This window comes from Macrobrachium nipponense, chromosome 11, assembly GCF_015104395.2.
Source record: "Macrobrachium nipponense isolate FS-2020 chromosome 11, ASM1510439v2, whole genome shotgun sequence".
Lineage (NCBI taxonomy): Eukaryota > Metazoa > Arthropoda > Malacostraca > Decapoda > Palaemonidae > Macrobrachium > Macrobrachium nipponense.
This window is the reverse complement of record NC_061087.1, coordinates 39,687,506-39,714,075: the sequence shown is the minus strand read 5'-3', so window position 1 is coordinate 39,714,075 and position 26,570 is coordinate 39,687,506. Positions and strand designations below refer to the sequence as shown.

Genomic DNA, 26,570 nt, shown 5'->3' with positions numbered 1-26,570 from the left:
GAACCGAGCCAAGAACGTATGACTGAGAGGCCAGACTTTGACAAGACCCCTCATTGAAGCCCCTTGTCTGTCTCTTGCCTCCTGATAAAGCCCCAAGAAGTTGATGGAACAGAACAGGCGGGAGAGGTGAGCCGTATGCGGTCACCAACTCGTGGTGATGACTGCAATACAGGTCTAGGCGAAACGCTTTCGCCTCAGTGAAGCATTGTCCTAAGAAAGGCAGAGTGGTTTATGCAAACCAGGCCAGGTCCATGTCAAGCCAAAGCCCCATGGCTTGAGCTGAGCACTTGACTCAGCTGGGCCACCTCAATCACACAACGTGATGGGGGCTGGGAGGAGTTGAGTAAGCGGCTAGCTGGTGAGAAACTTGCACCTTCATCTTTACCTCCAGGTGTTCGGTTAGACCCTGAGGCACCAGTCCTGGGCACCTAGCCGAGTACTGGTGGAGGTACAGGCAGGATGAGCGAGGCACCGGTGTCTCAACTCTTTCTTTCACCTTGTGCCCTCACTGGTACAAACAGAAGACCCTCCATCACCAGTTTGGGGTGTACGAGCCTCCTCAGAGGATTGAACATTCCGGGTGTGTCGGCGTGGCCACCGAGAGATTTAAGGCCTGATGATTCACCCAGCCATCCTAATCCACGTCAACACTTAGAGGCCATCAGTCAAAGCCTCAAAGGCAGGTAACGGCCTTGAGGTCAGTTTGGGTCGTACCTTGGTGAGGGAAAGAGCTACACTTCTCCGACGAATTAAAGCGTTATTTTCGTAATAATTGTGAAGAAAAAACATGGTAAATAAGTGTAGTGTGCCAAGGTGTCGTGGGAATTATAAAAATTCCGAAAAAAAACATTCTTTTACATTTCCAAGTGATGAAGAACTTCGGCGGAAATGGCTCCTTGCTATCAAAAGAGAAGGATTCACACCAAACCACGCACAGCAGGGTAAGTCATTTCCGATTGCGGTTTAAAGTGTGTGTGTGTGTGTGGCTGAATATTGATAATGTGCGTGTGTGCTAGCATCTATTGGTTAAATCAATATAATGGAACCTACATTGTAACAAACCTGTCGTCAGAAATATTTAAATTTGGTACAGTGGGTTCCTAGTAACATTAGTTTTTTCAATGTCGACATATTAAAAAAAAAAAAAAAAAAAAAGAAACTACAGAATAACCGATTAGATTACATAACGAAAACAATGTTAACTATTGCTTGTGATCTGTTTAACTTAATCTTGTTTAACGAACAATTCTAATCTTTTCTAAAACAATGATAATGCTACGTCATATCGTTGAAGAAAACACATATTGTTGCAATAAAAATAAGCGGGAACCATATCAATTACTAATGCTTGTTTACTACTGAACGTTCAAGGTGTGTACGATGTGTGAGTGTGTATGTATTTACGTGTATATGTTTCAAATTTTTGCAATGTTTATGCTTTTACGGTTTATGAAAATACACACATGAACAATTCTTGTCATTGAGCATGAATGATGTAAGCGGACAATTGTTGAAATGCAGTATATTTCTTTGTAGGTGTGCGAGATGCATTTCCAGTCCGGGACATCATTTGGGAAACACTTCGCATTTTGATGAAAAGACGGGGAAGAAAGTCACTGCAAGATTTTCAAAGCCTCGATTACGTTCTGGTGCCGTACCATCGCTCTTGCCGAATTGCCTTCATATCTATCCTCTGCTTCCCATGTCAGAGAAACTCCAGAAATCGAGAGAGCGAGGCTTGACGAAAGACATTTACAAACTGCAATGGCGGACAGTATAGCAACCCATAAGCTATACAAGGAAGAGAAATCTTTCAAAAACATAAGATCTCGTATCAAATAAATTAGACTTTCTAGACACCTCATACTGGACAGTAGTAAAACGAGAAGGTTTATGTAAACATCTGTAGGATTTTGGATCCCCCTGAACATCATATACTCTTGTCATTGATTATAAAATTGCTGATTTTTCAGTCAGAGCGTTTGCTAGAGGTGTCGAAGTTAAAAAGCTAGGAGATTATAAAGTTCCCTCTCAGGTTAATGACATTGCTCAGTTAGAACTGGTATTGAATAAACTTAAGGCTGTTGATATAGAGCAAAATTCAAAAGATTCTCTTAACGTAATCCTTGTATTGCAGTTGGTTATTTCATTATTGAGAAACATTCGTAACGTAACGAAGACTCGCAATTTTTCTCAGCAATCGCATTCATATGTGAGCTAGTTGCATTTGATGACCCTTAAAAGGCTAGAATATTCTTCGAATTTGTAATATTTTCATCACTGCTGTATAACTGTTCGCCTCAAGGGTATAGACTGTGAGAGATAGTAGTTATATAATCCTCCCTAGTTTTTCGACAATTAAAAGGGTTTTAGTTTCAAAAAACTTCAGTCCATCCATTGAACAACATGACGAAAATTTTCTTGCCTACATTAAGCAAAAATTCAAATCCCTTTCACCTAACGATAAAACTGTAAATCTATTGTTGGACGAAATTCCAATTTAAAGGCATATTTAGATTATAAAGGGGAAAGGGGGTAGCATTGTGGGCTCGGCTTTTGACAGCTGTGCAGCAGCAACCAGTGCAATGGTTTCATGTTGAACAGCATCACGTCAACGTTCAAGGATGTTGTACATATCATACCCACACAAGCATCAAAGCTGAAACATTGCATGCCATAAGTAAGAAAGGTTATAGTAGGTTTAGAAAAGATATTGTTATGATACAATAAAGTTTGTTCATACTTACCTGGCAGATATATATATAGCTGTATTTTCTGAAGTCCGACAGAAATTCAAAAACTTCCGGCACACACAGTGGTCGGGCCAGGTGGTTAGTACCATTCCCGCCGCTGGGAGGCGGTATCAGGAACCAGTCCCATTTTTCTATTCATAATTTTTATTTCCACTGTCCCCTGAGGGGAGGTGGGTGGGTAAACTTAATATATATATCTGCCAGGTAAGTATGAACAAAGTTTATTGTATCATAACAATATCATTTTGTTCATGAAACTTAACCTGTCAGATATATATAGCTGAATCCCACCGTTGGAGGTGGGAAGGGACAGAATAGAAGGATTTTGGGAAACAAATGCATGCAGATGATTTACATCTTGGTTCCACCTGTTAGCATTGCTGGCTTCGTGGTTATTGCCACGTAAGTCTGCTTGTGCTACTAGAGTTGCCAGCGAGGTAGAGACCTATATAGCTGGTGCACTCCAGATGATCTGTCAACAGGGGCGAGACCACGACGTGACTAGACCATATTGACCATACCATGAGGCTAAGAAGTAAAATAAATATATATATAAAAATATATACACCACCTGACCAACCTAGCCAAGAGTTAAGGTGTGTTAACTAAGGCTTAAGAGTTAAGAAGTCACCTTTTCGTTGTCGCACTCAACTACTAAATTAAGAGCTCTTCCTAACCATTTTCTACAGGATAGGATGAGGGGTGGTTACTACTTGCCCCCAAGATTGTGTCTGCAGACACGTATGGCCCTAGCGAGCAGATCTCATATGCCATCTTCACATCTCGCAGGGAGTGTGAATTGAACACAGAGTTGCTTCGCTAAAACATGGTACTCAGGATGTTGCCGAGTGCCATGCTCTGTTGGAAATGCTTCCGAGGCGCGCCCTCACCCTCGTGAGCATCAAATCAAAAGATTTCAAATCTTTGTGCCAACACAATGAAGGAGCTTTTTTGAAAGAACTCCTTAACAATAAAGCCAGGGTGTTCTTCGATATGGGCAAGTCTGGTCTTTTCGGAACACTGCAGATTGTCCGTACGACTTCGACTTTCTTGAGTTTTATGTAGATAAAACTTGAGAGACCTGACAGGTCACAGGACTCTCTCTGGCTCCTGCCCAATAACTTGTGCCATCCTTGATTCCAGCTCCTGGCCCAAGAACAAGACGGGTTTCCATTCTTAGGCCACAACGGAAGGCTTAGAGAACGCACCGCCTTGTGTTCTCTAATGCCAAAACTTTTGACGATGGCTGAAAACCTCACTAACCCTCTTTGTCGTATCTAGGGTGGTTAGAAAGGGCCTTCCTGATCACGTGCAAGAAGTTAACAGGTAGGAGATGTTCGAATGCTTTGACATCAACAACTTCAGACTATGTCTAAATTCCATATTGAAAGCTTCGATCTGGAACATGCACAGTCAGTCAGTCTGTACTAAAGTCAGGTGACCGACCAGTTGACCAGTCAGACGCATCAAGGACAGCAAGGCTGTACCCTGAAGACCATAAGGCACTATTCTTCGCTGAAGGATGAGTGTCTGGACTGCCTGGGCGATTCAAGCTAAGCAAACCTTGGGGTATGAACGCAACCCAACGTCGTTAGCGAATCAACTCCTGAGCCACTCCTGACTCGAGCTTCTGGGTGCCAGGAGAAAGGAGCGAGGAGCAAAAAGGCGATTCAGTCCCGAAGGACGAATGCCTGACAGTCCAACCTGGTCTCATGTTAAACGATCATCGGGGGTGTGTAAACGCAACCCGACTTCGTCAACAAGAAACCTCGGGCTACTATGTGTCTCCTGATCTCGCACGATGTCTGACTCCGAGGAAAACAGGTGAGACAAAAAGTAGATGGTGAGCGAGTTTCGAGATTCCACATAACTCAAAGATCGTGAAGGGCTTTGTTGTTTGACAGAAGCAAATCTCTGAGCCCAAAGGCCGTCAACAACATATTTTCGCGTATTCTTTAATAGTTGTGACTGCCAGCTTATCCCATTCTTCAAACGGAAAGGGGAAGACGGCAATCTTATGCTGTCAACATCTCGATAGTCTGACGTAGTCAGACTCAGAGCGGAGAGGTTATAGGTACCTTTCGTGATAAAGTAGACGACTCTCTCGGAAAAGGTCCTTGGAAGGACGTGACCTCTGTGAATCTAGGAATCTTGAAGGCCAACATGGGGCGATTAGCGTCATTGTCGCTCCCTGTGATGGTATAAATCATCTTATTACATTTCCTAAGCGTTTGAAAAAGGGGAAAAGAGACTAAACATCCATCCTGTTCAATATCATAGCGAAGAGATGTATGAAAGGACGTCCCTAAAGTCTCCATAACTCTCAAACATACTCTAAAGAAGATTCCACTCGGAAATCAGTAGTTGCTGCCGTCGATCGAGACGATTCGTACGGACTTTTGTTCAATCCTGTAACGAACCTCTAGAGGATCGTTACATTCTACGTCTGTTGTTATAATAGGCTCTTTCTCGTAAACCCGAACAGGGACCGAGAGAAGATACTTCCTAAGATATGAGAGAGCTGTGGAAGATCAGAGTTGATATGGACCACTGGTTCCAAAAACTCGTTTCCAGGACTGGAGGGACGACAGAATTGCTTCCACTTCTTTCAGATTATGATCCAGGACATCTGAAACCCTCTCCAGATGTCCGGCACCTTCTTTCTATCACCTCAAGTGATACTTAACGCACCGAGAGATGTTCAGAATCATTCCTAGATCTTTAATAAAATTTCAGTTTCCCTGGTAGGAAAAAACTGTAGAGGTCTGAATTGCAGTCTATTCAGGGAAACAAACTTCTTTAGGAAGGAAAATGGTCCCCAGCAAGCTCATCCATTCCCTCACACAGTATGTTTACTTCCCTAAAAAGGCTGCGCTTTGCCTAAGCAGGAGAGCATATAATAGTGAAATGTTGCGGTAGACTCGTAGTCCTATACCGTGCTGTAACGAGCACCGAAAGGAGTAAGAGATATCTCTGAGAACATAGTAAGGCAAAACGAATGCAATGTTTATTCATTCATGTAAGAAATCCCCTCAATCTAAGGCTAAAGTCCGTGATTGTAGGGCAGAGATACAGTAGATCAGTCAATCCCGCAGGAGAGAGAGAGACGTAACTGCCAGCACACAGAGATACGGTTAGTCAGTCAATCCCGCAGGAGAGAGAGACGTAACCTACAGCGCATGACAGCGAACGAGCTGGTACTGCTCGTTTTTGGACTGGCGGAGAGGACAATGACAGCAGCAGCTTACGATCGTCGTCTCTTAACTTTATGCCTGGGTTGCCAGCTACCCTATTCTACGAAGAAATAGGTCCGTAATTTTTAGCATAGAGAGACTCTCAAGCTGGTATATTTAAGCGAACAGAAAACGCTAAATATATAGATGCGTTTTGTGTCGTATAACACTACCATACAACGGTAAAAGATAACTCGGAAACTCCTGGAAGGCTGCAGGGAGTAACGATTAAATGTCCTTAAATTATAGACAATAGACCTCTCGGTTGCCATCCGAAGAGGTAACTACAGCAAGCGTATATGACTTGAGCCAACCATAGTAAAATAACGCAAGGCAAAATATGATATTTATATTGCAATAAAAGTTTTTTTTATACTTACCTGGCAGACATATATACTATAGCTGAATTCGGAAATACAGCTACATACATATCGACAGGCAAGTTTCATAAACAAAACTCAAGAGAATTGAAGCGGACAGCTCAAGCTTCTTATGTTATTGGACATAAGCGTCATTGACGTAGTCTACAAGTCTATTTCTTGTACGAGTCTGCGAATGATGAATGAGAGCTCTTCCGAATCTTGTCAATAAGAGCTTATCCGCTTACGCAATATAAAGTTAATGAGAAGTTTGTCAATGAGAACTAACCATTTACGGAGAAAGAGATAATTTTGTCAATGAGGGGATACCCACTTACTTGACAAAACGATAGTATATTGTCAATGGGGGAAAATTCACTGAATTGACAAAACGTAATCCAAGGAAGTCGAGCATTTTATTTTCGATTCCCGTCTCAAACGAGGAAGGGCAGAATCCTGTAAGAGACGGCTTACGACAGGTAGAAACGACGATGTTCAATTCGGCAGCGTAAGTCCCGACTAGGAACTAACAAAATCTATCATCTGAAAAGCCCTTTCAGATGGGCTAAAAAGCTTGCAAAATTATCCTGGGAAGAGGAAGAAACTCTCCACCAGCTTCCTCTCCCGTATCAAAATTTATTGGCAGTATGGCAAAGGAAGTCCTGTCTTGCGCTTTCCTCCTTTTGATGAGTGCCTTTGCAAGAATCCTACTGAACGTAGCCGAGAGTCCTGACGTGCAGGACGTCGAGCTTTTACATAACCCATTGCTGCCTTACCGCAAAGTCTTGACTGCGGTAGAGAAAAAAGAGATCTTTCCTTGAGCTTTTCCATAACTCCATCCAATCCTGGACTTTACGAAAAAGCAATATTACTGACAAAGACCTCTATAATTCACGAAACCCGTGGTCTTGCTGGGTTTCGAAAACGAAGTTGCCTTTTCACTTTAAGCTTCCTCCGAAGCACTGCTTACTTCACATTCTTCGCAGGCGATGTAAAGAAGGGATCACCGAAGTTAGGTAAAAAATCTTTAGGCCCAAATCAGCTTGAAGACTTCAACAGAAACGTTCAGCCAGGCGACACACCTGGCGTGCGCGCTCGGCGTCCACTGACTAGCAGCGAGCACGCTCGGCGTCCATTGGCGAGCAGCGAGCACTCTCGGCCGCCGACCCGCTCGGCTCCACTTGGCGAGCAGCGAGCACTCTCGGCGCGCCGCTCGCGCTCGGTATCCACTGGCGTGCGCTCGGGCCTCGGCGTCTACTGGTGCGCGCTTGGCGTGCACCCGCGCGCGCGCCTGGCGTCCAAGCCGAGCGTCAAAAAAAAAAAAAAAAAAAAAAAAAAAAAAAAAAAAAAGCGTGCAGAAAAGCGTCACGCTCCTGACAGGCGTCAATGCAAGCGAAACTGCCTTCAGGGAAGAGCATTAGCAATCTCGGAAGAGAAAACCGACTGCACGAAGCAGTCTCAGGTGAAGGGTTGATCGTGTGAGAATTACGCTGGGGGCGAGGGAACGCCTTCTTATTCTCACAGCAACAAAGCTAGGACGTCCGCGCTCAAAAGGCGTCCTGCTAATATGACTTGCTTTCCCTTTTCTCGGTGGAAAGACGTACACGAGTTCAGGCGACGTTCGCCTTCTTACTTCTCACTGCAACGCATGACGAGAGAGAGAGAGGAGGACGTGAAACGTCCTCTTCTATAAAGCTTCTATTTAGAGGGCGCGAGTCCTTCCGAAAGCTCCAAACCCTGCGCAGGGAGGACGCATCGGAGGACGAGAAGCAATCCTTCAGGATTCGTGCACGCACTTTGGCAGCCTGGGAGTAACTTCAGGTCTGCCGAAGGCACGTCAGATCGGTGGGAGTTCCTCGTAACCCTCCTTCGGCTTTCGACATGCTCTCTCCCTGTTCCTGGGAGTCAAGCAGAGGTCCCGGCCTAGAGGCGAAATAAGGCCGATCTGACGCACCCTCCACTACACAAGGGCACTGTCACTGCACTTAGCCACTTCACTTTGACTCTCCAAAGCCAGCACTGCGATTCTAAGTTACGAATCGATAGAGTATCAGAGAAAGGTCAATACCCTCTACAGAAACTGTTTAGGGCCCGAAGCAACATTAAACAGGGTTAGGAGTAACAACTACAGAAGTAGCACTTTTCACCACAATGATAGGAGAGCGAGCACCTTAGATTCCAAGAGATACAGATGGATCTATAACGTAAAGGGCATTACCTCACGAGACTATTTTATAGCCCAGTAGTCCATACTACAAGGGTTAGGCAAAATAGTCTACAGGTAGGTTAGCCTACCCTGACTTTGTTTACTGATTAATTGCGTACATATGAATCATACGTCTTCCTTATGGAATTAGACAAAGTCCTCACACTCCTTACATGACAAATCTCAACAAAGAAGCAAGACACATAGCCCTCGTGCATATCGAGTGCGGAACTACCGAAGCTTTCGGTAGCCACACCTATCTTAGCAGACAACACCCTCTGAAACTAGCCTAACTAGATTCAGTATACAAAAATGAATCATATTCAAAACATTTAAGATAGCGTATGCCTAGCCACAAATCCAAGTCAATAATCAAAAGACAATTAGGATATTTAGCGGCCATGAAGTTTCCAAATCCTAAGACGGAGGTACTGAAAACAGGTGTTTCCAGCACCGGCGACAGAAAAATTATGAATAGAAATGGGACTGGTTCCTGATACCCGCCGTCCCAGCGGCGGGAATGGGTACTAACCACTGGCCGCCACTGTGTGTGCCGGAAGTTTTTGAATTTCTGTCGGACTCAGAAATACAAGCTATATATATATCTGACGGGAGGTAAGTTTCATGAACAAAACATCGGTTTCACTGTAACTTGTATCATAACGGACAATAATTCTATCAATAGTAAAGCGATGTCATTTTTTGCTAATCCACCTAAATATCCATAGTATACCCCACCTCTGCACATAAGTCGACCACTTTTCTTATGTTTGATTCGGTCCATATTTTTAAATGCCTCAGAAATAATTGGTTTGGACAAAAAGATAGTAATGAGAAAACAATGAGATTTCCAAAATTTTCCTTTACAGGTCGTTATTATGAAAATAATATTGAAATATATTATGCCCCATTAATTACCTTGCAAAAGCTGTACTCTTTAGAGGCAAAATCCCTTTTGAAACATTCATATGGTTTAACACAGAAAGCTTTGTGGCCGTCAAATCTTGAAAAGCAAAAAGTTAATCTGGTTCAAAAAATTTTCAATGAATATATTATTGAAGCACTTTTGTCATTTGGAAAGGAAAACTTCTCGCCATTTTCCTCTGAGGTAGCCCATTATAATAAAGTAATTCATACTTGGTGGACGATAATGAACGTGAAGTCAAAGTTCAAAGGCAAAAGATTGAATAATCCGTACGCTACACCCTTAACTAATGAAGATGGAGATAAAAAATATGAATTTCTGAAAAACTTTGACCTATGGTTACAAGTTTGGGATGATATTAAAACAGGTAAAGGGAACTAACAAGAGAGACGTTCACTGCCATAAAGCATACAACACAAGCAATGATTGGAATAGCAGAGTACTGTATTTCTGAATTAAAAATGGACTATATCTTACCAGGAAAATTTCAAACAGATAACTTTGGAAGCAAGATTTAGTAAATATCGTCAAATGTCCGTTGGTAATTATAATATATCTGTAAGGCAGATTTTTGAGTCGGAGAAAAAACTCAGAATGATTTCCTTGCTTAAAAAAAGAGTTATCTTTGGATGGAAAGCCTGTTAAATTATCTCGTTTGATGAGAGTAAATGGGATGAATGAAACCAAATGTGCAGGAAAACTTGGCTATAGACGTAAATGTTGTAAAAGAGACTTTGATGAGTGTGAAGAAGTTCTTCCAATAATTGTATACTTGGCGGGTTATTGTTGTTACACAGTTGATAAGAGATTAAGGTGTAAATTTTGCAAGGAACTCACTACAGAAACAAGTGGATGAAGATTTTCCTCAAAGCCACAATTACATAAACGGTGTCAGCAGAGGTTCCCTCCTACATCCAAGTGCTAGTACTGTAAATATTATCATGTATACATATTTAGTTATCAAAAAGCTAACACAAATGAAAAGTTTTCTAAGCTCTAAAAATCATCGAAATGTGGCTTTGGCAGTAACATTAAAAGCTATAGCTAATGATGATACTGGATTTGCTATTGATACTTGTGACGCAGGACACATCACAGATAAAATTGAAAATATGCTTGTGGTGGTCTGCCACAAATTCTCTTTTGAATAATTTTTGTCGTAGAGAAAATGAATATCTGGCTTTTAACAAAAGTGAATGTAAAAAAGAAAACTGGAAACATTTATAACAAATTAATTTACTTACATCTAGTTTACTTGTTTTTTTATTTATTTTTATCATTATCATAATTAGTACTAATTATCATCATCATTATTATTATGATCATTACTATAATTTTTTAGAATAAGTTTTTTAACAAAACTGAATGTAAAATAAGAAAACTGGAACATTAACAAATCAATTTACATAAATTTAGTTATTTGGTCGTTTATTTATCTTTATCATTATCATTATTGATATTAATATCATCATCATTATTATTATGATCATTACTATAATTTTTAGAATAAGTTTTTAACAAAACTGATTGTAAAAAAGAAAACTGGAAACATTAGCAAATTGATTTACATGAATTTAGTTGTTTGTCTTTTTATATATATTTATCATTATCATAATTAGTATTAAATATCATCATTATTTTTATGATCATTACTATCATTTATAGAATATGCATTGACATGGAATCTTGCTGTTCCTTTCATTATCTATTCATAACCTGGGTATCTCTTTATTGAATAAATAGTTATTAATTATTATACATATGTATTACTTCCATCTTTTTATTGAAATTTTCATTATAAACTTTGTTATTAATTTTTGGAATAACAACCTGAATGCGCTACTTCACTGTTTTCCGCTTATCTCCGGGAGGAAAAGGGTAAGGAAAGAACCGCGCGACCATGGCCTCTAACCTCTACGGTCACAGACATTGACCAGGGCCTTCAATCTCTCGGTGGCCACGGTGTCATGTCAGACCAAGCCCCCATCACCAGTCTTCGAAACAAGCTTCTTAGAGCTGGTGGAATGGGAGTGTACCACAGTACTAGCACCCTTGGCTCCCGAAATGCTAAGCCTAGTCAGAACTGCAAAATGTTTCCTCCACTCGAAGGTGGGGGGAAGATCTGATGAGAGAACCTCTGCCTCCTCTGTGCTAAGAGGCAAACCTTTAGAAGTCTCAAGGCAAGACTTCTTAGGGGGCTGAGAAGCAACTTTCTTCTTACTTGACCGAGAGCCTTGGGAGGAGGAGGCAGCTGACGGCAGTAAGGTCCTCCATCCAGGCAGGCGTTCTAGGCAACAGGAGCAGCAGCAGCAGGAACAGGGTTATGTCTCCACTACTATAGGGTTAGCTGCAGTAGTGGAGACAAAACCTGCAGCAGTGGGCACCGTAACTGTAGGTTGAGACACAAAGAAGCCAGGAGGCAGAGGTACCGTGACTCAAGGTGCCAACAGATGGACGGCTATACCCATCACCACCAAAGGTGTGGTAGCTGTTGGAAGGCGACAGCAAAACACCATAGTTGGGGCCTTGGCAAACAAAGGCTGAGGTGGTTGGACAGAGTGACTGTTGTCAGTGTCTCCACTACGTGAGTAACCATAGGACTGGCAAGATGAGCCAATAGGACCTGCAGGGAGGGTTGCTCATCCACCTTACCTGAAAAAGGGAAACTTGGGTTAGATGATGGAGACTCTTGTCGCTCCGAGGAAGCTCAACCCCCCTTGGCACGACCGGAGACCTCCAAACCGAGATCATTCTATCCCCCACCTCTCTTCCATCCTCCTCACTCAACAAATCGGACAAAGCCATGGCCTCTCCGAAGGAGAGGGAGTAAGAAGGGAACTTTCCGGGAGAGAGAAACGAGGACGAAGGGTCGGCCACCGATGGAGTCATTGGGGGCATATAACCCTCAGACGATGCCTTGGTGCCCTTCCTCCAATACCGTTTCCTCCCTGCAAATTTCACCCACTGCACAGGGGTCCAGAAATGGCACTCATCACATGTTAATTCTGGGTTACAAACTTGCCCCCTGCATTAAGTGCAAAGGGCATGAGGGTCAACTTCCACAGGAAACCTAAGTTGTTACAGTCCTTCCCGCCCACCTCAGGACATATACACCTGGGCTTAAGAGATTTGTGGGTTTACATTTCACAATAATCCAAACAGCACACACTCAATTATACCAATGAAACAAACAAAAAGAAAGATCCCACCGGGTGAAACTTAGCTAGCGAAAGCGTGGGCAGAGAACAAAGCAAAAAATGCTTCCTCACAGTGAGACAGCCATAGTGAGTGCATATGTTCAGGTGGGTGGGCCTCCCACAACCCAAACGGTAGTTAAACTACCTAATTACCTTGTTCAAGTCTAGTGCCCATTTTCATTTTTCCAGCTTTGCCAAGGTAATTCCTAATGTAAATGACATCAAGTTTGCATGCTGTGTAGGAACAATTTAGCTTTTAGACTAAACTTACCTTTGCTGCCTCTAAGCATTCAGCATCATCCACTAAGCAACCAACTAAACAGATACGAGGTTCACCACAGTATTCAACTTCTGCATGGCTAACAGACATGGAGCCTCAGCTGCAAAAAAAAAATTTATGAAATTAAAATTTATGCTATGGGAAATGAGCAACATTATCCAGGTATATGAATAGGGGAGATAAGACAGACTGTGCTAATTACAGAAAGATCAATCATCTGCCAACCTACTAAAAGGAATACTAGCCAAATCATAAAAGATAAATTAGAACCTTACAGCATGGGTGGGCAAATATCAATGTGGACTCAGACAAGGAAGATCAAACAATTGACCAATTTTTAGTATCAGATGGATAGTGCAAAACACTGGAGTATAACAGATATAGGGAGTATAGCAGCCATAGACCATTAATGTGGAATGTTATGAAGGAATTTTGTGTATACCAGAAAAGCTGGTAGATTTGTTAAAAAAGAATGCTACAGGAATATAAGTTGTGTCTGGGTGGAAGGAAAACGACTGTTATGAAACTACAACGAGTTTGAGATTGGGATGCCTTCTATCTCCCATGTTGTTTAACCCTTTAACGCCGATTGGACGTATTAAACGTCGATATAAATTCTGTTGGGTGCCGATTGGACGTATGGTACGTCGATATAAAAGTTTTTTTTTTTTAATTTTTTTTTTTAAATTTGCGGAAAAATAGTTATAGGCCTACTACGCGAAAACTTTTGAATCATGCGCCTTGGGGGATGCTGGGAGCTCATGGATCAAGGCGTTTGTTTTGTTTACAATCATTACCCACGGCACGCAAGCGCGAATTTCTTTCTTCTCGCACTAAAAAGTATCAGCGACACATCTCAGAAATTATTTCGTCACTTTGACATTTTGCAACAAACGGGAAGTCTCTAGCACAATATTTTGATTTGATGGTGAATTTTTAAAACAGATTTTTTTTACGTCCACGTGTTACGAATTCATGCATAATTTTGTTATAATATTTTCTCGTGTTGCCTTGATCGTTTTACAATGTATTATATACCAAAAATGATCGCAATTTAGTGGTCAATACAACAACAAAAATTAACTCATTAGCTTTAACCGTTTTGCTCACAGCGCTGTCATATATCCCAATATTTATATATGATAGATATTTTTTTTTTCATTTCTGATTGTTGCATACTAAACTTCAGGCAATGACAAAAAAGGAGCCAGAAATGAACTCTTAATCTTGAAAACTAAGCGTTCTGTGATTTTTTTGAAAAAAACATTTTTTACCACTTCGGCGCTCACTCGCGAACGCCACCGGCATACGGGAGACGATTTTTTAAAATACTTCTTCTGCGTTTAAGGGTTAATCTAATTTTAGAGAAAATAATGGGAAGTATCGAGGATCACATGGGTAGGGTCATCTTGGGAGTTACAAATGCCAGATGATGTTGATTCTTATGTACAGATATACAGAAGAAAGAACCTTATCAGAGTGGGACTATAGATCAGTGGAAGTCGTAAAACCAAAATTAGGGGATTGTCAAGGAACAACCAAAACCAACAACAACAAATATGGTAGATATTGACAACGTGAGGGAATTTAAATATGTAGGAAGTATGTTAACATCCAGAATTGAGATGGAGAGGAGTTCTGGCTAGAATTACAGCAGGGAACAGAGGTTTTTTTCAGATTACAACTGTCTTTTAAAAGAAAAACAGCTCAAGGTCTACCAAATAAATAATTTACACCATTATCAGGCCAGTAGTACTATATGGTTGAGACCTGGACATTGACTAAACGTCATGAAGAGAGACTAGTACTGGTTTTTTAATATGACAATTTGCATAGAATAACAGGTCCCATTTAAGATATAAATGAAGGTGTTTGGAGAAGGTGGCACAACCAAGAAATGAGAAATTTAACTAGAAAACCACTAATAACTGGCCATGTAAGATCACAGAGGATACATAGGGAAATGGAAAATGGCAGAATGCCTAAAGTGGTTATATGAGGATCAGTAGAAGGGAGAAGACCAGTGGGGAGAACAAGGATAAGATGGAAAGATAATGTGTTCAGAGCTCTAAGGGAATTGGAAGTGGAGGATGCTGAGAATAACTGGAGAGATGCAGCACTAAACAGGGGAACATGAAGAGGTCTGGTGCAAGCAGACATGGTCCACCAAGAGGCCCAAGAGCCACCACAGTGAGAATGATTTAGACTACATAAAGCTATTGTTCACCATAAATGTTTTCAGAAGAAATGAACAGGTAAATTAAATAACAAAATCCAAACTTAACAAATAATAGAGAATACAAACCCAACTTTGCAATATGAACCTTTAGCGTGTCAAGAGACCAGATAAATAAAGAGGTCTAGTATAGTAGATCAGTTATAACTTAGAACATAATAAAAAACTTTAAAGAATATCAAGAATATGTTAAAGTACAAATAGGTAAGGCTAATATATAAATATATATATATATATAGATATATATATATAGTAATATATATATATATATTATATAATATATATATATATATATATAAATATCCACACACACACGCACACACTATATTATATATATATATTATATATATATTATATATATATATATAAATATCCACACACACACACCCACACACACACACACACAACACACACATATATATATATATATATATATATATATATTATATATATATATAACTGAATCACGAAAAGTTAGGAATGTGATAAATTCATAAATAAAGATATACGCCACGAAGGAAAATAAATATATATATATATATATATATATATATATATATATATATATATATATATATATATATATATATATATATATATATATATATATATATATATATATATATATCAGAACAACACTAGTAATCGGGAGAGTAAATATTTAAAGATAATGTATTTTAAAGTGAGGCAAATTATTAGACTTTTAAAGGAAAAAGATGAATTCTGGGAAATGTTACAGGATGAACTATCAGTGTCAGAAGTTCTGCAATTAGAGGACCCAGTACCAATACTAGTGGTGGAACACTTAGACGTACAGAATAACCAGCAATATTTTGATGTGACGAGAGGATATAACATCAAAGGAAGCCACGAAGCCAAGTTGTAATGAAACAGTTCATTACTTGAGGGTTAAAAAGAATGAACACAAGTCTTAAAGAGGATTTTGTGCTCAGCTACCAATCTAGTGGTCCGAAGTTTGATTCGCGACTCGGCCAAAACGGAAACAGGAATTTATTTCTGGTGATAGAAATCATTTCTCGATATAATGTGGTTCAGATCCCACAATAAGCTGTAGGTCCCGTTGCTATGTAACCAACTGGTTCCTAGCTACGTAAAAATATCTAATCCTTTGGGCCAGACCTAGGAGAGCTTTTAATCAGCTCAGTGGTCAGGTAAAACTAAGATATACTTAACTTTAACTTATAACCAGATTCGTTCATTCTTGCCTATATGCAAATTGCTCCTGTGAACTGGAAGCCTCCATCCTCTCTAAACCTCTGTTTGCTCCTATTGGCGCTCTGGATGTTTACTCTCCATAGGGGCCTAAATGAGGGAGTGGCCTATCCAGGCAAATTTTAAAAGGACAGGGCTCCAACCACTCTGCCTCAGAACTTCCTCAGAACCTCAGATTCTCAGACTTTCTCAAGCCCTGTAGACTCCACTTCACCTCTTCTGCTCCCCTACCCCCTCTGGTGGATCCCACAAGTGTTCTTATACCTCCATAATGCACAGATATATCGGCAAATAAGAAGACTACCAAACCAGGATTTCCTCCCAGGTACCGCGACGTCAAATTTAGTGCATTCATGGAATTGTTTTTGCCATCGTCTGTATTTCATTTCCATTCTTCCAAGGCGACTCTCCCCCCACCCTTCTTTTTTGTTCAGCTTCTCACTCCCCCAATTTTGGTTCAATGCTGTGATTAATTCCTTTGTGATGCTAGTAAACACTCCCCAGTTATATCAAGCAACAAAATTGTCCTTTCTGTGTAAACCCCCTTGAGTGGGTTGTAATATTTTATGCTAAGAGCAAGTAGTGTGTAACGTTTCCACATGTTCCTCTCCTTAGTACTGATGCTAGAATGCAATCTCTTTGTAGACAAACACTGTGCCATGATTGTGAGAGAAATTGGGAACCCTTTGGAATAAGGCTTGCATTGAAATACTAACTTTTGCGCAAATTCTGATCTCCGTGTCTGGTTTATTTCCCAGTCATGTGTTTCCAGTGGACTGACAATCAACCACCTCATTAGTTCCTGGACATACCAGTAACTTAATAGTTCCTTTAAACTTAAGTCCAGAGTTTATGTAAATTCCTCCTTTTTCAGTAATATCGGCCTTCTGCTGTAGATTTTTTTTTTTTTTTTTTTTATAACTCTCGTCCCTCCAGTCAAGCCATTTTTAAGTGTTAGACTACATTTTCAAGGAGGGAACGAGCAGGTCATAACAAATGGTGACCACTTTTCCAGTCTTGTGTGATAAGTAATTTTCATTTCCCAGTTGTAGTGATCTTTAAACTGGTATCACGAAAGAAACGAAATCTGAATTCCTTTTAATATTTTTGAGGAAGCGACAAACAAGGTTTCCCAATTCCCCACAACAGGAAAAAGGTAAATTTATTTTCTAGTTATTTGTGTAGAACAAGGTATTCTAGAGGGGGGTATTCTATAAAAATGTGACTGCCATCAAGAATAACGATAGGAAATATTAGAACCACGTTCATGCACTAGACTAGAAAGAGAGAAAATTTAACCTTAGCTGCTTTTTCTATCATGTGCTATTGCATGAAGCATCTAGGTGTTTAAGGAGTAAATACAAAATGAAAATTCAAGTGCCATATTTCGTGAATTGAAAGTGTAAATCGACAAACCTCGTGTCATAAAGAAATTTTGTATAGCTAGGAGTTTAACAAGAATCAGCGTGTTGTTCATTGTCCTCTCTCCTCTTCATCTCCTCTCTCTCTTCTCTTCTCTCTTCTTCCTCTTCTTCTTCTTTTCATTTTCTTCTCTTCCTTTCCGCCTCTCCTCCTAAGGCGGCTCTAGACAGGATAGGAGAATTTAAATCCCTGGCCACGTGTCTAATTCAACGCCCTAATCCATTGCCCGTTATGAACAACAGAACAGAAGACTAAATAATTAAAAGAAAAAACAAAATGTTAGCATAAATTCATTTAAAGTTAGAATAAGGAAAATCAATGGCGTTTTTTCTGTGCAGAGAGAAATAATAAGGGCAAATACTTATTGCTTTCCACAAAAGGCACATGGTTTTCCCTTTCCCTAAATTCTCCTAACGCATCCTTGAAAAGCCAACATGAGTGAAGGCCAAATTCTCTGGGGATTTAAATTAGCGGAATTGGAAGGTCTTACGTCCGCAAGAGATAGCTAGGTTGAAAGTGTATGATACAGTGGCTTTGTGAAGTCGGTCATACGCAGCGGGGAGAGAATTTTTATTCATCTGCTCAGTGGTCTGGTTAAACTAAGATATACTTTATACAAACTTCAGAATCCTAAAGACAAAATAACCAGAAGATATGTGAATTGTTGCTAGTGATTTGAATACAAGAGTTGGTAGGAACAATGTAGATATGGAAGATGTGATGGACAAAGGAGGCCTAAGAGAGACAGTAAATATAGTACATGGACTTCTCCAGACTTCTCTGAAAACAAAGGTCACAGATAGGGAATAGGAAAGTTGCTTGCCCTTTTAAAGGGGCCGGCCAGCTAATGCCATTTATTAAGGACAGAACTTTGATATTCAATACCACTTGATAACGGTGACTTGGGACATCTCCAAACCAAATATGATTTTCACCTCTGACCTTCAGTTTTGTGATGCCAGGGCAATTTATCCCAAAAAATAACCCTTTTTCAAATTCTATCTCCTCCCTTGATATTTAATATTCCTAGGATTACTACCATATGTAGACCTCCAATCAAATAAGTTTTTTTTTTTCTAAAAGTCATTTTTTTTGCTAGATATGAATTTTTCAAATTTTTCATTATGGTAAAAACAAAAAAATTAATCCTACAAATCAGGAAAAGAAAATTTATAAAAAGAAGAAATAAAAATTGGAAAAAAGGGATTTATTTGATTATTCTATAATGTCTTTCTGAGTTATATACCAAATTTCAGTGTTATAGCTTTAAAACTAAGTGAGAAGATAGATTTTGGAGGTCAATAAGTATAGTTTTGAGATACGGACGTTCAAAGTTTTCCTTTGTATTTTTATAAAGACAATGTTAATAAATAATTATTATTATGAATGCATACTTCTGTTTTTGGGTATTAAACCAAAAAACTATGTTATTTATCATAATTTAATAATAAATGATGATCCCTTTGCTCATATATCGTAGCCTGGGGCACTGCATCAGGCAAGATGGGGCACTCCTTCCTACGCAACTCTCTCTCTCTCCCTCACTAACTTGGCTTATTACAGCAAATTTTCTACTTCTGTATGTTAGCAATATGTTTTCCTTGTATTTTCCTCTTTGGCATGATGAAATTCTTGCTGAAACAAAGATAAACAGATGTAAAATCAAGAGAATGTCAGTGAAACTCGAACATGTACTCTCTTTTATAAAGCCAATGTTAATAAATCATGATTGTTATGAATTTCACACTCTTTTTTGGGTATTAATGAACCAAAACTACATTATTTATCATAAATGAAGATCCCTTTCCTCAAAGACCGTAGCCTGGGGTACTGCACGACGTGTGCATTAGGCAAGACGGGGGACATTCCTAACTAAGCACCCCTCCCTCTTTCTCTTCTTCACTAACTAAACTAATATCGCGTATATTATGATATTCTGCAATCATATTAGAGCGAATTTTCTTCGTCTGTATGTTAGCACGATGTTTTGCTAGTCTTTTCCTCATTGGCATGATGAAATTCTTGCCGAAACAGATAAACATGCATAAAAGCAAGCGAATGTCAGAGGTGAAACTCGAACGTGTAAACAACAAGAGGTCTCCTCGCACTGGAAAGGGGTAAACTGACTAAGTTCCCTCCTGCCGCCTCATGGAATCTCTACAGATGCCATTGCTCACAATTTCTTTGACAATAATTATCAAAATTTACGATAAAAGAAGAAATATTGCATTTTCTTGTACGGATCAATGTTTTTGGCTTATGAGATGTTTACTAATTACCCTGTAACTAGGAAAGTAAGAGGAATTTTGACAAAATATTTCGCATAACATATTCTCCATTGCCAATGAAGCTCCATGAATTTTTCACGACTTTGCATTTTTCGCCCTATACCCCCACCCTATATAAGGGTTCTGGCCAGCCCCCTTAAGACAGTGATATCAAGAGTGAACAATTGAAGTGTGTGTATATTTAGCATGTACGTACAGTAAAGGTGGCCTCACACTAGGCCTTTTTTTCTCCAGCCGCGAGCCGTTGCTGCCGAAAATGGACAACTGGGGAACTTTTAGCTCGCGATCTTTTCTTCCATCTCGACGGAAGCAGCGAGCCACGAACCGCAAGCGACCGCAAAGTGTAAACAAACAAGATGGCTTGCTGCTGATAGGACGTACTCTCAAACCTTTGGCTTCTCTTCTCCTGAGCCACTCTTGAACCCACAAACGTTTTTGTTACTCTTGCATTCACGTAAGATTCCGAGAAAACAATCATTGCAGCACATCTTGTAACCATCCAACAATTTCTGGGCGCCATGATGATATCAGCTGAACAGTTTTGTTTACTTTTTCCTACTGCTCCCTCGAAACCACGAGGTCCTAGTGTGACGATACAACACTTTGCTCGTGCGCATCGACTGGATTGCTGGCCAAAACCGCGATCAAGAAATGACTAGTGTGATACCAGCTTAAAACAACAATCGATACTAACTTATGTAATTATTTTCCTTTTTTCTGAAGATCATTATATGAAAAAATCTATGTACTCCCTTCAATGCTCCTGCAAGTTTTACATGTTGTCAGGGATAATTTCCTGGATAATAGACTACAAATCATAAGTGACAGGTAGCCAGACTTCCATATGAACACACACCATTTCTTTGTCTCGTGTAAATGCATATGGTGTAAAAAAGAAAAAAAAAAAAAAAAAATATACAAATTTCCCCACCCTACCATCTACACTAAGTTAAGAAACTAGACTTTACAACTCCTTATGGAGGGGGTCTGGAACCTAACCTCGCATAAGTTCAAGGTATTACTGTATTGCATCACTATGGCAGCTAGAATTCACAGAAAGTTTGTAAAGGCATTGGCATAAGTGTCAAGCTCCACTAAATTTGGCAACATTGTTCCATTTGCCATTCCTAACACACAATCATTAAATATACATTTATTTCAGCTATAACTATTTTTTAAAAAAAGTAAAAATAGTAATATAGAATTAAATCAATGATAAGTGCTAGCAAAAACTACAAAATTTTGTCATAAACAATTCACTAATCTGTCGTCTGCTCGCCAATGTTTTTGGTAGACAGATGTACAATAAGGCTGAAAATTGTTCCCGCCACAGTTTTCAAGTGGACCTTGGAGTAAATTAAGAACAAAATGTGTACAATTACAATCAAATAAGCACTGTGGAGTTTCAGTTGTGATGACAGTAAGGATAAAACGACTGATGATAAGTTAATAATGTATTTCAGTTCAGAACATGACCCTGGGAATAAGACATCCTGTACTTTCGCTAGTATAGGCAACAAAATGTTTTATTGTGCTGATTACATCTACAAACTTGAGTACCATCAATAAACATTAGATATATATGCAAATATATATTATTCAAATGAGTGCTGGTGAAACAACAATACAATTGAATATTTAAACATACCATTAAAAAAATTTAAGATCCATCAACAAAATGAGATACCGTTAACCCTTTGATTACGCCTGGGATGAGATCTCATAGGTCCCCAGAACCCGGAGGTTTTCAGACGGGAGTCACCTGTAGTATGCTACCAGACGCACGAAAACGTAAACAATCATTGTAACAGCTCGTTTCTTTGTTGTTTTCCTACAAATTAACCTGTTTTAGTTTTATGATAACATTTTGATAGTAGTCATCCGTAATATATATAATATGTAATTATGTAACATCACAAATAAATAAACATATCATATGTACTATATATCAGGGTTTACTGTTGCCAGAGGTATGAGTACTTCACTAATTGCGGACGGCACACATTTTTTTTTCTTTTTATTCATTCTGAATCCCCGAAACACATCTACAGCACAGTTGAATATTAGTGTTAATAGTTAATTGCATATCCGCCAGAAAAATAATCATGAAAATATTGATCATTTTTATGTTTCCGCTTACAAAATTGAGATTATTATTTTTGAGAGAGAGAGAGAGAGAGAGACCGAGAGGAGAGAGAGAGAGAGAGAGAGAGAGAGAGAGAGAGAGAGAGAGAGAGAGATTTACCAAGATACATACCCTCTAATTGTACAACAATAACTCCAATAGGCGCAATTACAATAATGGTTGTAAATGAGGTCATCACTGATTATATATTAACTCCATTTCTGAATGATATTCATAGTAATAAACAAGTAACCAGTCGACAAGAAATACCATATGTGTAAGTGTTTACATAATAAAAATATGGAATGTTAGTCCATATATATAAAAGACTAAAACTAAAGAGGTCAACCAGATTGCTTGCAGGAATGTGATCAGACTAGAGACGCTAAAGATGACGTATACAATAAAAGTAGGCTAAGATAACATGCCGTCACGTGTAGTCATTCATGTTTATAAACTCTAGTCCAAGCTCCCTGCTTGAGACAACTACCGACGACCTATAATTCAAACGGCCTACGTGTCTGTAGCGTGTTCTCATTTTGATTGTGTGTTCGTATGTAACTATGTCATCTGATTGTATGTTCATATGTTCGAGCTACTATCTGCTTCCTTCATAACTTGTAACAGAGATGGTAGAAAGGCAGAATAGAGTTAGCTATCGTCATTAGAAGACTTGTACAATCATACCTGATCTTCAGCATGTAAAACTTCAGAAGAATATATATATTTTTATTACGTGTTTTCTACAAGAACCTCCTCACCGAATCATCATGAGTTTAACACATCGTCGTCCTAACCAAAGAAGATAATACCGACTTCGTAAGTGATCTACAAACCCCAAGACACTCCCATGAAGATGGAAGTGCAATACCAACCAACTTAGCGTAAGATTATGGCAAGTCTAACATTACCTCATAGGGCGCCTTATTATACAAGGCAACAGCCTAAAAGTGGTGGCAAGCGTACCAGAAGGACTCTACAACTTCTCCGAAGATAAACCAGAATAATAAATCATGAAGTCAACAACGACGAAAGCAGCAGATTCTTCAAGCAACCAATATATCATCGTTTAGTGAGCGACTTCAGAAAACAAGAACTCTTCAACGACGACGAAAAGCATGAGATTCTTCAAGCAACTTAGTATCATCGTTTAGTGAATAACTTCAAGAAACAAAACCGACGTGTCCTTTTCCTACGGCAATGCAAGCTTCGTCTCTCATCAGAATCATTCAAGAAAACATCGTTAGTGAGCGTTTCCGGCACTTCAAGAAAACAAACGAACGCGTCTGCAGCATCGGATCTTTCAAGGGCTCGAATCATCGAAACAACGCGCACGGGGGAAACTGAAGCCAAACCAGGTCATCCGCTAAATAGAGAAGGAGGACCAAGGCCGTGTCGTTATCGGAACACCGTGACTTCCCACAAAGCAAGCTAAGTACAATTTTTATTCATTGAGTAACTTTGAGTGTTTCCTTGCAGGTCGAATTTCGTTATTCCTGTGGCTGAAGTTACGAGACATTCTTAATCTTACTTTTTTACAGAAATTATCTAAATCATTGAGATTTCGCTACTGCGAGTTTTTTACCTTTGAGTGTCTGTTTCCAGAAGTTCTACTGAAATATCATAAATCATATACTATGTTAATTTTATAATTTGGTAAGTGATTATTAATCCCTTACGTAAAAATCATATATTAAACAGGTGAATATGCGTTTACGCAGTGGACGTCTGTATTTATACAGATGCATGGATAGGGTCGTTAAGCACCGTAGTGATTAGAAAACACACAAAAAACAAGTGGAACACCCGTACAAATCTATATAAATTAGAGGTAACACTATTTCGGGTCATGACAATAAATGCACCTTTGCAAGTCCCACGATCGCAGTTTTAGCCTGAGTTTTTTTTGAGTTATATAAAATATCGAACCTCAATGACTCGACTCAACTTTAAAAAATATGGCTGGATTGCAAGGAATAACATGTCTGTAAAAAAACTTTCAATTAGGCTAAATGCGCTGACCAGGATCCCTCACTATTTCAAATTTTAGCAAAGAATGAAGTAAACAAACAGCAAGTACAAAACTTTAATATTTGAATGCAGTAGAGATAACTTGTCTTAATAGTAATCACTCAGTTCTAATAGTTCGTCATTCATTGCTTTATACGTAACCAAGCAACATAATGCTAAAAACACACAATACGTTGCCGATGGTAATAAGAGAAGGATCCTAATTATTACAAAAAAGAAATAGAAACAGTAGCCCTTTCAGAATCAAACAAGCAAACTCGGTTACTGTGTCACCTAGTCAAGCGGTCTAGGTCAGTCAAAACTGCCGAAGTGTCAAAGCATAGCAAATTCCACACAATAAGCGACTCTAGCAGAGTGGGGAAAAGTGATGTTGGATCAATTATGCCATACCTTTTATTTTTATGCCAATACCTTTTTGAATTAAAAAGGATTTTTCCTATGAATCACACGACCGTATCAAGTAATCAGAGCAGGTTCTAGTAATTTTAATACAATAAGTTATATAAGTAGTGGTGGATTAAGCCCAACTGTATGCGCCGTAAAAATTAGAATATCTTGTTTTATTCCTTTAGTAAACGTAATATCCTGTATTTACGGACTCCACTGTCTGTTGTTCGAACTTCCCTAATGAGAAGTCCGGATAAGCGAGCGCTTACAGATACCTCTATAGTTATAAAAAACATTGATCTGTATCTAGTGTAATTGTAAGATCCATCTAGGGGTATACAAAATATTATCTTACATCCTGCAAAATAAGGCGTGTTTATCAAAGGAAAATCCTATAAACCTTCAAACATATTAAAATCCGTTTGAACAAAATGAGACAGTTAATCAAAATAATAACTTATATAAAGGAAATATACATTTGTCTCATAAATCGTAACATTGTTCAAATGACCCAACAGAATCTCCCACAACCGCAGTCGCACTTTGCACGCAAAATCGTCGAGAAGCATGCACCTCGAATGTCTTAGTGCGTGTAAAAAGACTTTGCTGGGAAATGAAATTTTAATATCCTTCCCGACACTCTGAAATAAATAACGATTTCCTTTCCGCGAACAAAGCCCTAGACACGGTTGACTCACAGCAACAAGTTAATATAGTAATCCACAAAAAAACCTATACATATAAATATCGCATTTCTTTATTGTTGCTAATTTTTAATCACGCCAATCAGTCGTAGATGAATCTCTCTGATAATCTATCTAAAGTAATATCCGTAAAGTCATTCAAGCAGAGGTGATTCAGCAGAAAATTTTTTTTTCTATTACCTGAATACAGGCAGTTTCTCCACTAGCGAGTGATCTCTGGGAAAAAACGGATGTAATTTAACACAAAATACGGTTAAGGACAAACATAAAGCTATATACGTTACCTTCGTATAGACTCTCACTGAAATTTCAAAATAGAGGTAAATGACGCAGTTGAAAAATGTTAGTAATATGAGTCATTAGGAAATCAAATAAGCCCATATAATTTTTCCCCTCAAACGTCATGCCATAAAAGATCGGACTTGGCGTATCTGCGTAGATTTCTGTCGCTTAAACAAGGAAACGACTCCCGATAGTTCCAGTGCCATGTACCGACGACATCTTATCTCTGTTAGGTTAGAATAAATTTTCACCAGCTTGGACTTACTTAAAAGCTTTTACCTGATACCATACCTAAGTGATTGTACCTCATACACCGTTTTCAGCACACACAGGGGGGACATTATCAATTTTTTACGTATGCCTCGGCTTACGTTGCGCCCCAATTACAATATAGTGTTTGGAGACTTTTAGGGGATAAACCTACATGCCTATATGGATGATCTTGTAATCTTTTCTAATACCTTAGAAGTACATTTCACATAAACTAGAGCTAGTCTCAGAGTAAAATATCTAAGTGTGAGTTTTTTTTGTAAAACCGAACATGTTTATCTAGGTTTTGTGTCTTGTCAAGGTCTTAAAGTAGTCCATGGTAAGGTGTCGGCTATTCATAACTTTCTGGTACCTATTAACGTAAAAAGGGGATACAGCACTTTTGCGCTGTAGTGGGTATTACAATCGTATGTAAATATGTAACTCTTCAATCATGACAGCTCCTTTAACAGATCTTACGAGAAAGAGCATAGATTTATTATGGTCTAAAAAAGCATCAACAGGCGTTCGATATCTTAAAAACGGAATAATGCAGCTCGCCTAACTTAAAAATCCCTGATTTAAATAAGAAATTTTTTTTTATTGTAACAGACGCCTCAGACCAAGGGGTAAGAGGAGTACTACTTCAGTAATATGATA

General features: G+C 39.1%; 1 protein-coding gene across 1 annotated transcript in view; it reads right to left on the bottom strand.

Moving 5' to 3' along the window:
* The window catches only part of LOC135205457 (protein ECT2-like), a gene marked incomplete in the record, with an annotated part of 325,317 nt that overhangs the window by 278,188 nt on the left and 20,559 nt on the right, over positions 1 to 26,570 (bottom strand). Inside the window, 1 exon segment of the mRNA XM_064236064.1 lies at positions 12,945 to 13,047. Coding sequence (XP_064092134.1) covers positions 12,945 to 13,047 — 103 coding nt within the window.